Raw genomic sequence first — 11,998 nt, 5'->3', positions numbered from 1 at the left:
AATAAAGAAACCACCCACGATCTATCCCACGACGCCGCGTTCAACGCGTGCCGTTCGGGGAGGGCGCGGTGGATACGGGGAGAGATACGGCGTAACCCAGGCCGCGTGTGCCCGTGCCCTGTTTTGGGCCTGGCCCAACAGCGCTCGGCACCGTGTATGGCCCAGGCCCGGGGGCTCCTGTCGGTGTACTAGAGTAGGGGTACCCTAGTATCCCGAACTTGTGCACGAGCAGTCGCAGCATCCCGCGGCAAGGCTTGCCGGGTGACCGCCAAGGTCCTTCGTGGTTCCTTTGGAGCCATTCAAGGACAAAGTATCCAAGCCAAGGAGACAAGACCCCGGCAAGAGGAGCTTGCCGGGAAGGCCAACCAAGGCATCTCAAGGAACTTGCCGCGACGCGCCATGCGTCCCGGCAAGGCCCGGTGAGCGACAAGCTCCCGGACGCGACAAGACAACGACCGCGGCAAGGCGCTTGCCGCGACAAGCCACCACTCTGTGTCCGTGCTCCAGCACATCCACCAACGTGTCGCTCTGAGACCCTTCCAGGCGTACGTGGCGGGAGGCTGTGCAGCCAGCGGTGCGCGGTGGCAAGCGGCGCTGACAAGATTGCCATCGTGGCGAGCGGTGGCGTCCCTGACGGTCCCTTTTGCACTATTTAGGCGACGCAGACGGGCATTTAATGCCCTTGTCCCCTGCCGTCAGGGTTAGGTATGATACACTGTAGCAGGTAGTTGTACCAACCGCAACACCTTTCCATTTTTACCCTTGTCTACGTTGCCACCTGTCGGTGACCCCTTGAGCATATAAAAGGAGGCCCATGCGCAACGTAGAGGGGGGGAAGAGAACACTCACGCTCGGTCTCGTTAGCTGCTGGGGTGTACTGTAGCACTCCGCGCTCCCGAGCAAGAACTCAATACAAACCACAAAGCAGGAGTAGGGTTTTACGCATCCGTGCGGCCCAAACCTGGGTAAACTGCTCGTGTGCTTCGTCTCGATCCGCTCTTCGTGCGACCCTCGCCCCCGCCGAACCGAAAGGGACTCGGTCCGCCGGTCCCATAGGTGCTCGTGGATTAGTCCCCCGACACTAGGCCACAACCCATGTACCCCTGTCCACCTACCTAGACTATATATTCCGTGCCTACTGGAAGTTTTAGGGTTATGAAAGTATATATTAGACCAAAACTAAAGAGGGCTTTGCTCATCTATCACCTCCTCTTGGAGATCAAGGCCTCCTTGAAGGAGAAGACTCCATTTGAGTACCCCAAGACCACTTGGAGGAGATCCATCTTGGATTCAAGACCCCATCTCTCTTAGGGATCTCCGAAGACTATCTACCCCCTCAAGACCTCAACTCCCTTGTGGATTTGGAAAGAACTTTATGTTGTTACTTGTTTCCCTTGTTGATTGTGAATCTTGTGGTACTTGTGTGGATTTGTGGAGAGAGTGGATGTGTGATTTGGATCTCATCTTGCGTGTTCTTCTTTCTTTTGATCCATCTCCAAGCATGAAAGATTGAGCCACATAGGGCTTTATTAGCATACAACAAGCCTCTTGATGCCACCTGCACTGACCTCAGGCAGCGCGTCGTCCACCTACGACATAGTGGCATAAATGGAGAGGAAGAAGGCGGACGGGAACGGTGCGTTGTGGGGGTGGGGATTGGGGATGGAAGGAAAATATAGTTCCTCATCAGCATGTGTTCGCGCTAAGCCATCTTTGGAATGGTCACCTGTAAAGTGTGACGTGGCAGGTGCCATTGCGCCAAGATTCGGCTTCGTGGTCGAATGGCTAGACTAGCGCCGAATCGCTATAGAACTAGCCTCGGTTCTATAGCATTTCAGTACTAGCCCTCTTTAATTCGTAGGATTCTTCAAACACGGGAATAGAAAAAATAAAGAATTGGAGTGGCATGCCCACTTGAATCTCGTAAGATTAACACAGAGTGTTTGATGTCATAGGAAAAACAAAGGAAGTGAAAAAAGATGTTGGAGTGGATGCTAGATTTTCTATGAAATGTAGTACACATGATTACATAGGAAAAAAAAATATTTTTTCCGTTCGGAATTACTTGTCGCAGAAATGGATGTATCTAGATGTATTTTAGTTCTAGATACATCCATTTTCGAGACAAGTAATTCTAAACGGAGGAAGTAGGATCAAACAAGTAATGCAAGAAAAATTTCTAAGGATTCCAGCCCCTTAAAAAATCCTATGAAATTCATTTGAATCAAAAGAGCCCTAATTTAAAGTTGGACGCTTGTTTGTTGGGCAGAAAAGAAAAAATCACACCATTTGCTGCGGCCGTCTTCCTTGGGGTTCGGCACGTGACTTATTGTGTGAACCGTTCGCTTTCTCCCTTCTCGCTTGGGAATCCGGAAGCTATTCTAGAGAAATCGGGAATCCCCTGCTCGTCGGCCCCGCAGTCTCGCTCCGCCCCCGGCGACCTCCTCCCCCCCATCCACCCAAGGCAGCGAGATTGCTACCCCGGCCCCAAGTGAAGATCCATCCGGGCGTAGTTCCTTCTTTTCTTGGTAAGAAAGCCCTAGCTTGCTTGGATTCATCTTCTTTTCTCTGTCATTTCGGCGGCCGCCAATGTCTATTTACCCTGACGAACTGGTCATACTATCACGAAAAATATGGGGTTCAATTCATTGAAACAATCCACATGCCCCGTGCCGCGCCCCCGAGTATCTGATTCTTGTGCAATCCCCTCAGCAAAGTCCCCTAATGTTGGGCAGACTGCGTGGCTAGTGCCGTCAACAGGGTCTCAGTTTTATGCAAGTTGGGAGCATTTTAACTTTTGATTGATTATCAGTTAGAAATAAAATAGAAATCTTGGTGGCTGAATTTGCAATTCGAATTGCCATTTTAGCTAAAGTTGGCACCGCGGTTCGAAATACTTCAAAAGATCGTAGTATTATTTTGGGGGCCAACTAGACCAGAGGTTACACATCCTAACCAGTGTCATTGCATTAAATTACTGATTTGATGGGTGCGACTATGGAATTTCTGTAATAAGCTTCCTACTTGTAATAGTGGTACCTCTAATTAATACCTTCCTGATCAATGATTGTAAATTATCCAGTTGAATTGTTTCGTAAGTGAGCACCTCAAAGGGGATGTGAATTTAGTTGCTTCCTGTGCCGGGTAACTGAAGTGTTGCTCAAAGTTGGACACTTGTAGCTGAACTGCTTCATCACCAACCTGTATAGATTCGTCCTCATCGCTTTGTCACTTTGTTTGCTTTTTTGCATTTGATGAACAGGCAGCAATGGATATAGATGATGTGATTTGCAACTTGCGTGTTGTTGGTGTGCCAACCAAGAGTGCTATATACACATGGGGATATAACCAGAGTGGCCAGACTGCACGCAAGGGCAAGGAGCGCCACCTGAGGATCCCCAAGAGCCTACCTCCCAAACTATTCACCTGTAGGGATGGCGAGAACCTCAGATGGATCGATATTGCATGTGGCCGTGCTCACACTGCTGCAGTCGTTTCTGACGGATCACTCTTCACCTGGGGTAGGTCCATTTTTACTAAATCTTGTATATTACGGAGCGTTAGATAATCATCAAGGGGAGTGTTGCCATTAATGCCATGCCATCGCTGTTATATTTGGATCTGAAATTTTGTAGTTGAGTTATTATCCCTGATGATTTTTACGGTCGGGGCCAGTGGCGGTGCTACATGCGCATGGCCCACCCAGCTCTGGAGCATTTCATCACATTACAGCCAGACCATGGGCCGTAGAACGTCATCCATGAGCACTCTTGCAGCCTGGCCCACCCAGCCCATCCAGTTTTTTGGTGCAAGCTCTGCCACTGGTCGGTGCTATGGATACTTGGCACATCATACTCGCTAGGCATTTTCAGACCAGTCTCACCAATTGTATTTATCTCCTTAATTTAACTGGCTTGTTGCTTGTTCTTCTGTGTCACAATATGGATTGCGCGTAGGTGATAATTGTGATAGGCAGGAGGCCGTGGACCAGTGCCCTTGCGGTGCCCTGTCGGCGGAGCTGTGATAGCAGAAGTGGCACAAGGGACAGGGCATCCGAATTATGGGAGGCAGAAGCAGAGAAATAGGGATTAGTGATTAGACTTTGTAGCTTGATTCATAACAATGGTGACTGCCTCGTTATATAGAGGTTGGCCTTACTCATATGACTCAAAACCAAAGTTGGACTTAGGACTCTTCCCTAAGCTGAACGTGCAGCTACTAAGACACCATTAGGACAAGGACTCAAGCTGAAGGCATCTAGGTCATGCTGCAACCGAGTAGTAGTAGGATTCCTTGGCCCTCTCAGCTGGAGGTCTGAAAGCATGGTGCCACCTCTCATAACATGACATTCTGTTAGAGTACGTAATGGGCCTAATGGGCCCGTTAGTCTTAGGGCGCCCTCCTTCTAGCAGCGCCGTAACACATTCTGATAGTTATTATGTAATATTTTTCCGATTCCGCCCTCCTGCGTAACCTTTTTGTGTTTATAGTTTGGTAGGAAGTACCAAGTATATGTGAATATGTTTAGAATTCTTCAAAAAGCAGATCACATTTAACTTAAAATATACAGGTGCAAATGACTTTGGCCAGTTGGGAGATGGGACAGAGGAGAGTGCAAAGGAACCTAAAAAAGTCAATGCACTGGCAACTGAGTTTGTGAAATCGGTGTCCTGTGGCGCACACTGTACAGCTGCTATTGCTGAACCTCGAGAAAATGATGGCACAATATCGAGAAGCAGGTTATGGGTTTGGGGACAAAATCAGGTTTGCCTAAATTAATTGTACTGCTGAATCTGCCCCTTGTAGATTGAGAACCAACTTGCAACACAAAAATAGTTAGCATTTGCGTTTGCATGATCCTTGCAGGGCTCAGATTACCCTCGCCTATACTGGGGTGCTTTTGCACCAAACACGGTAAAGTTCAATTACACTGGATCAATTATGTCGCACAATTCAAGTAGATTCATGAGACCGAGTGTTTGTGTACTCAAACATTGCAGCCTTCTTCTTTTGTCCTGTTTATTTGATGTTTCCTCTTAGTTTACCCTATTTCATCTGTCTGGAAAGTAAACATGATAAGTCATGCCAACTATATGCATAGATACATTCATCATATAGGAAATTATTTATTCAAATCCCTCGTGGTCTTGATCCTTAAAGCTGAGCACCAAATGTTTAAACAATACTCATGTGCTGGTATGTTTTTTCCTGTTGTCCATGAACTATTTGTGCCCCCAGTGACAAGTATCATGGTGGCCTGGGAAACTTCACTTAGTTTGCCAAATTAGATCTCTAGTAGAATTTCTACTTCCCACCTAGCAGGTTATATGCTTGTATGCTATTTTCACATGCCCCTGAAAGTGCTTTTTTTCTTTCTTAATAAACCTGATAGCTATGGAAAACCAGATGATGGTAAACCCTAAAATTAGTCTACTGCTAGGAAAATAAAGAGAGGGTGTAAGGGAATAACTATTGCTTGCTTTTTAGCTGGGGGTCCAAATGTATCATATGGCCTGTGTTACTTGCCTAGGAGGGGGGGGGGGCAACTTGGGGGTAAGCCAAAACCAAAATGAGCCGTGTTAAGGGTCCCTGCTGGAGATGCTGTAATAGCACTCCAAATGAATAATAGTAACTGTTGGCAGATTTAAATGTAACTGACTCTGTTTTTGAATGTATGTTTTGAGGTGATATCATGCCACTGAAAATATCAGTCATACATTCACAGGTAATTCGGCAGGTTTCTTGTGGAGCTGTTCATGTGGTGGCCCTATCGGATGATGGCCTGCTGCAAGCATGGGGTAATGTTTCATGTTAAAAGTCTTGTCCATCTTCTGTCCACATGTTTTTACTTGTATATTCTTAGGAAAGGCGTACTAGTCTACATACTAGACTGAAACTTTGGGCGTTGGTGCTAGCTTTGTCAATCACTATGACCAAGGTTCTCAGAATCGGATAGGAACTGTATGGTAAGATCGCAAATCGTTGGATCATAACTGTTAGAATCATAAAATTGTAGTAGAATCAGTTCAATCAGTTTAGACCGTGAAGTCATAGAATCGTACAACAAAATCGCTGTTCACAACCTTGATTAGTGACTGTAACTTAAGGTGTAATCTATCAAGATAGCTTATCATGACTGATACTTCTTTTATTGAAACATGCAAGATGAGCCAGTTCTTCCATCAAAACAGGACCCAGTTCTTCAATTATTTCATTTCTCACTATTAACAAAATATATACTATTTTCTTACTAGCCAGGCTACAATGAGTATGGTCAGCTTGGCAGAGGTTGTACTTCTGAAGGATTGCAGGGAGCTCGTGTATTAAATGCTTATGCAAGGTTCCTTGATGACACACCTGAGCTAGTGAAGATTGTTAGAGTATCATGTGGAGAGTACCATGCAGCAGCTATATCAGAAAACGGGGAGGTGTAAGTCATCTCAAAGGATGCTGTTCTCTGCTGTTAGTGGAAGTGGTGTGGTTTCTTCAGTTGGCAAAATAGAACAGCTTGATTTATGACGAGCTAGCCATGACTAACAGCTGTGAAGGAAACATTGCACAATGGTTATCATTTAGCTTAGTGTCATGCGATCTAATAAGTGGAATCAATATGGCCAAAACCAGTTTTGCTATTACTTAAATCACTGCACTTCTCCACATCTTAAAGCAAAATAAATGTGTCATATACTTTATGGTAGAAGCTGCAAGGTATTAACACCATGACTTGTCTATTGGTTTTACTGAGTTGTGAACTATCTTGGATTTTATCATGTACTCCCCCCCCCCCCCCCCCGTTTCCAAATAGATATAGTTTAATAAACCATGCTTGGAATGCTTTAGGTTTTTCATATGAAAAAGGCAACAGTACTTGTCATAAAAAAAATTACTTAGTTATATAATTTCTATAACTTCTACTGACATGTATTGGAAAAAAGTAATGGTCAAAGTGCGTGCTGGAGTATGTTTTGATTATAAACGACATCATTTTTGGAGACATTGCAGTACAGGTTTTTGGAGCATGTTCTTTTGAAAGCCTTCATGTGAAGTCAGTCTGTTGTAACAGCTTCTGATCTTCAGCCTTTTATCATGTAGGCCCATCTATTTCTATTTGTAAATACCTTTGAATTTTGCAGGTATACATGGGGACTTGGAAGCCTGGGGCAGCTTGGGCATCGCTCGCTTCAGTCTGGAGATAAGGAGCTAATCCCAAGGCGAGTTGTTGCCCTTGAAGGAATAGTAACTAGGGATGTGTCTTGTGGTGGGGTTCACTCTTGTGCTGTAACGGAAGGTGGAGCCCTCTACGGTTGGGGCGGAGGACATGTAGGCCAGCTGGGGCTTGGACCTCAGAACGGTTTCTTTTCCTGCGCTCTTAATGGATCCGACATGCTACTTCGTAACATTCCAGTCCTGGTCATACCGTCAGGTGTCCGGCTTGTTACTTGTGGTCACTCGCACACACTTGTATCTATGAAAGATGGCCGTATATATGGATGGGGCTATAATAGTTATGGTCAGGCAGCTAATGAGAAATCTACTTATGCTTGGTACCCTTCTCCGGTTGATTGGTAGGCCACCTACTTCCATCTCTCTTTTATGAGTGTGAAATGTGTAACTATTCTTAGTAGTTGATTAGCACATTATGTGAAGTCTGAAATCTTTTTCTGCGGTGTAGGTGTGTTGGAGAGGTGAGAAGACTTGCTGCAGGTGGCGGGCATTCAGCTGTGTTAACTGATGCATCGTCCTTAAAAGAACTATGCGAGTTTAAGCTAGCAGAGACTGTAAATAGGTCAAACGCTCGGCTAATAGAAGATGTTGCATCACGAACCGGGGCTGATGCATTGGCACGCCTGTGTGAGAAATTAAGGTATGGACAACTTTTTTTTGGGCTCATATTGGTGTTTTGTGTGGCTGAATTCTCATGCAATCTGTTCTGCGATCCAGTACAAAAGGGGGTGGGGGTAAGAGAGTACTTAAACTCAATCTATTTGTGTGAGCCAATTTACAAGAACTAGAGCAAGCATATGTCTAGTAAAGTGCATAGTCTGCCAATGATAAGTTTCTGGAACAGACGGAAATGAGACGTTGCTTTTATGTCTACTAAAATGCATAGTTTTTTGGAACAGCCTTTCTTTTACGGTCTCCTGATCTATTTATTTTGTGTGCATCGATGTTTCTTATTATTGGCATTTTGCAGGGAACATTTGGTTGAGCACGGAGACTCTGAACTTGTGGAAATGCACATGGTTGAAGAGATTGAGGCCAAAGCCGGTTAGACTCGTAGCGAATCGATGTGGCCCTGGTTCCATTTCGCCATACACATTGATTCAAGCATTAGCGCTGTTGTATTATATCACCGGAAGTAGCAATTGTTTTCTACTTGCCTGAAACCTCATTGGTGGTCTCCCAAGTGTGTAACAGAGGAGTGGAGGCTCTGTGTGTATCATGAACTTCCATGTCTAAACATATAAGTTGGGAACTACATGAAATTATACCTGCAAACTAGAAGGTCGGTGAATTCGATAAGCCGCACAACTTGTGCTTTATATTGTTCAAATGTTGTTCAGGTTGGCGTGGTTTATCATACATTTGAAATTCATGCTGAATACTGGTGAAGGAACAAGTAGTTGGGTGATTGGATTTTCGGCTCGCTCTCGCATGCCTCTTGCTCTCGCTCTCGCGACGCTGCACCTCCCGCCCGCCATAGCTGCCGCCCCCGCAGATCCAGCACCGCAGCATGCCTCTGCGTCGCTGAGTGGCGCGGATGCCGGCCACATCCACACCTCCCCCACCCCAGCCACTTTCCCCCGCCATCTACGAGAGATTCCCCGAGTTTCTGCGGCTAATCTCTCCGATCCCGCAAGCAGTTCTCATGGCGACCAGATTTGCGGGGTGGAGGGAGCGCGCGACCAGGATCCGGGACGCCACCTTCGAGTGGATCCGGTGCGTGCAGGAGTGGAAGGCGGTGGCGACGGCGACCGATCCGGTGGCGAGATCCGCAGCTGCGAGGGTCGCGGAGATTTGTCGGAAGAAGGCAGACTTGGAGCAGAGGAAGCTGGCGCGGTGCATCTTCGAGGAGGCCACGCTGGAAAAGAGAGCAAGGATGCCCCCATTTCCGCTCTCATAGCCGTCGGAGTTCGTGATTTGGGCAAGGGCGGAGGCGAAATCGAGCGAACTACGGCGGGCGCTTCGGTGGGAGTGTGTCCTGGGTGTGCTGCCACCAAGCGCATGAGGACTGCGGCGAGGAGCGGGGCTCACACCAACCCCCTGCCTTGCCGCGGCGCACTCGAGCCGCCGTGGTTTGATGACCGCGGCGAGGTTTCTTCTGGCGTTCGTTCAAGGTCACGCGAGGGGGTTTGTATCCCTGAGAATCAGATGCCCGTTGTGGTTCATCAACTTGAGAGACAGGTGATTGTTAGGCGGAGCTTATGCTCAGAGAATCAGGGGCTCTCGCCGGTGGCGATGCGCACGCTGCCTGAGTTGGGGGATTTTTCCCCTGTGATTCAAACGGGATTGCCCATGCGGAGTGGCATGGGCCCTACTGCCACGTCGCTCCCACCAATCAAGTGCAGAAGGGTGAAGACGCCTTTGGAGTTTACGCCTTCTACCCACGACGACGCGGATGAGGCTATATCTAGGGTTTTTGGACAGCTTTGGTCCATTCCTTCCCCTCCCCGCCGCCATCCCCATCCTCGTCCCCCGAGCTGAACTGCTTCCACCTTGGGATGGCTCCGGAAGGATCTAGTTCGTGCTGGTAGCTTCTCCCCATCTGACTTGTTCCCAGTCAAAAAACTCCGGCCCTTTGACCCTCCACCGATACAGCTCAAGATCGTCAGAGAAGGGATCGGAGGTGGTTCCAAATCCTTTGCTCAGGTGGTTGCCATGGCGGACAAGGGCGCGTCAAGCGGAGTGCATAAGCAACGTGCTCCACCCCCACAGAAGAACCCAGCTCGTCGACATTGGGCCGGTGGGGTGCGTCCCAATCCCATTGGCCCACCTCCCAAAGGCGCTGCCCCTCCCCAACAAGCCCTGGTTGCGCCTCCGCCTGCCCCGCTCATTCAGATCCTCGACGAGCGGTACAAAGACATGGTATGTTTTAACTGTGGCGGTCCTGGTCATTACGTGGGGAATTGCATTCAAAAGAAGATCTGTTTTATCTGCGAATTGGAAGGCCACAACGTCAACAACTGCGCTGCCTGGGCACAACCCCATCCAGTGGCCACTTTCTTTGGAAGTTCGGCCCTGGGGTTAGGGTTCTACCATATTGATGCGCCAGTGGGGCGTGAGGCAAATTGGCTCAATTTTAGGAACTGTGGAGAGGTTTGGGTAATGAAAGGAGAGATCAACAAGGCAGATCTGATCAAGAACCTGTCAGGCATCTTTTGCAAGAACAAAAACTGGTCCTGGCAAGTCAGGCAGCTATCAGATAAAAAATTCCTGGTTAGATTCCCCCCTGGAAGGATGTAGAAGAGCTAATTGAGTTTCCAGCCTTTGATCTGCCTATAGATGGAGTTTCAGTGTCTGTGGAGAAATGGACTAGTGCGACTGACCCCTTCAGTGAGCTGACTGAAGCCTGGGTGATCGTAGAAGGCCTGTCATCCAAGTGGTGCACATGGAAGGTTCTTTCACAGATCGCTTCGTGCTTTGGGATCCTGGTGGACGTGGACTGGAACGGTCTGATGAAGAGCTTCTATGAGAAAGTGAGGATTAAGATTGCTTGCAGAAACCCAGCGAAAATACCCTTTGAACGGATCATGGAAATGAGGAAAAAGTTGTACATTCTGTCTTTCACAGTGGAAGGGTTCGAGCAAATTGGTGCTGATGATCCCAATGATGACAATGGTCCTACTGACATAGTTGTGGACGAGGATAACAAGGATTTTGAAGATAAGGAAACTGACAAGGATATCCTTGATGATGGAGAACAACCTATCGATGATTTAGACCTGGCCAACAGGGCTGATAAAGTGAAAACTCCAGTTGGGAAACAAAAGAACAATGAGGACAGTGTTTCCTTCCATCCTGCTATTCTGGTTGAGGCTTGCATTTCTCCTGTGAGAATGGACAAAGTAACAAATGAGAAACCACAAGTGCAGGATGTTTACTATGCAATACCTTTCTCTGATGCTGTCAAGGTATTGAGTGCTCCTAGCATTGAGATCCGTGACATATCTACTCCTCCTGCTGCAATTGGGGGGTATTGTGTTACTCCCCCGATGTCTAGTCAGAAAAATACTGCTCTGAGTTACTAAAGGAATTAGATGATGCTGAATCTGATACTGCTAGTGATGCTGCTGATTTTGAAGAGGAGATGGGCACTTTGGATGCATCTGTGGTCAGTGGCCTGCAACTAATGGCCCTGGTGGAAAATCTTCCTCTTCCCAATGAGCAACCGACTAACAAAAACAAGTGGGGCCCAATGATTGCTGCAAGTCCAAGCACCAGAGCTCACAACAAGCAAAACATCATGGAGAAGGCTACTGCTTACAAAATGAAAAAGAACCTGGAGGTCCCTACCACTTTCAAAAGTAAGTCTTTTACTTCTGAATCTACATCTAATTTAGAGGCTTATGCTTCTGCTGTTAACATAAGAATTGGGGATGATGACAAAGAAAAGAAACAGATCATTGATGACTTAGTTAGAGATGAAACTGAAAAATGCTTAGTTTTTGCTTCACAAAACCCTGAGATATCTTTACCTGACAGTTTAGACACTGACATTTATAAGGAAAATGGAGTTTGTACTCCTGATAGTGGCATCCCAGACAATAACACATCAGGGGCACTGCTGATGCTGTTGTTGTCTCTGGGAATGCAATAAGAGGTGGACTTTTTAGTATGACACACCCTTTTAAAATCTCATGATTGGTGTCTTTTGGAATATAAGAGGTTTAGGCCAAAAGGGTAAACTTCAGTGCCTGTCTAATTTGGTAAATAAATATAAACCTGATTCTTTAGGTTTTCAGGAGACTAAGAGAGAGACTTTGTCAGATTCCTTCCT

The 11,998-nt window shown here is 47.0% G+C and overlaps 1 protein-coding gene across 1 annotated transcript; it reads left to right on the top strand.

Annotated features, from left to right (window-relative positions):
* Positions 1 to 2,340: 2,340 nt before the first annotated feature.
* LOC125509014 (RCC1 and BTB domain-containing protein 1-like) lies at positions 2,341 to 8,554 on the top strand. The gene is made up of 9 exons (XM_048673853.1): positions 2,341 to 2,528; positions 3,263 to 3,521; positions 4,571 to 4,764; positions 4,867 to 4,914; positions 5,726 to 5,798; positions 6,259 to 6,430; positions 7,134 to 7,565; positions 7,673 to 7,864; positions 8,195 to 8,554. The coding sequence occupies exons 2-9, from the start codon at positions 3,269 to 3,271 to the stop codon at positions 8,271 to 8,273; spliced, it is 1,443 nt and encodes a 480-aa protein (XP_048529810.1). The 5' UTR covers positions 2,341 to 2,528; positions 3,263 to 3,268; the 3' UTR covers positions 8,274 to 8,554.
* Positions 8,555 to 11,998: the final 3,444 nt, after the last annotated feature.

Source organism: Triticum urartu, chromosome 5, assembly GCF_003073215.2.
Source record: "Triticum urartu cultivar G1812 chromosome 5, Tu2.1, whole genome shotgun sequence".
In the NCBI taxonomy this organism is placed as follows: Eukaryota; Viridiplantae; Streptophyta; class Magnoliopsida; order Poales; family Poaceae; genus Triticum; species Triticum urartu.
This window is presented reverse-complemented; position numbering and strand designations above follow the sequence as displayed.

Coding starts and splice junctions, on each gene's coding strand:
- LOC125509014 (XM_048673853.1), top strand. CDS start 3,269: ATGGATATAGATGATGTGATTTGCAACTTGCGTGTTGTTGGTGTGCCA. Junction 3,522..4,570: donor CGGATCACTCTTCACCTGGG/GTAGGTCCATTT, acceptor TAAAATATACAG/GTGCAAATGACTTTGGCCAG. Junction 7,865..8,194: donor CGCCTGTGTGAGAAATTAAG/GTATGGACAACT, acceptor GGCATTTTGCAG/GGAACATTTGGTTGAGCACG.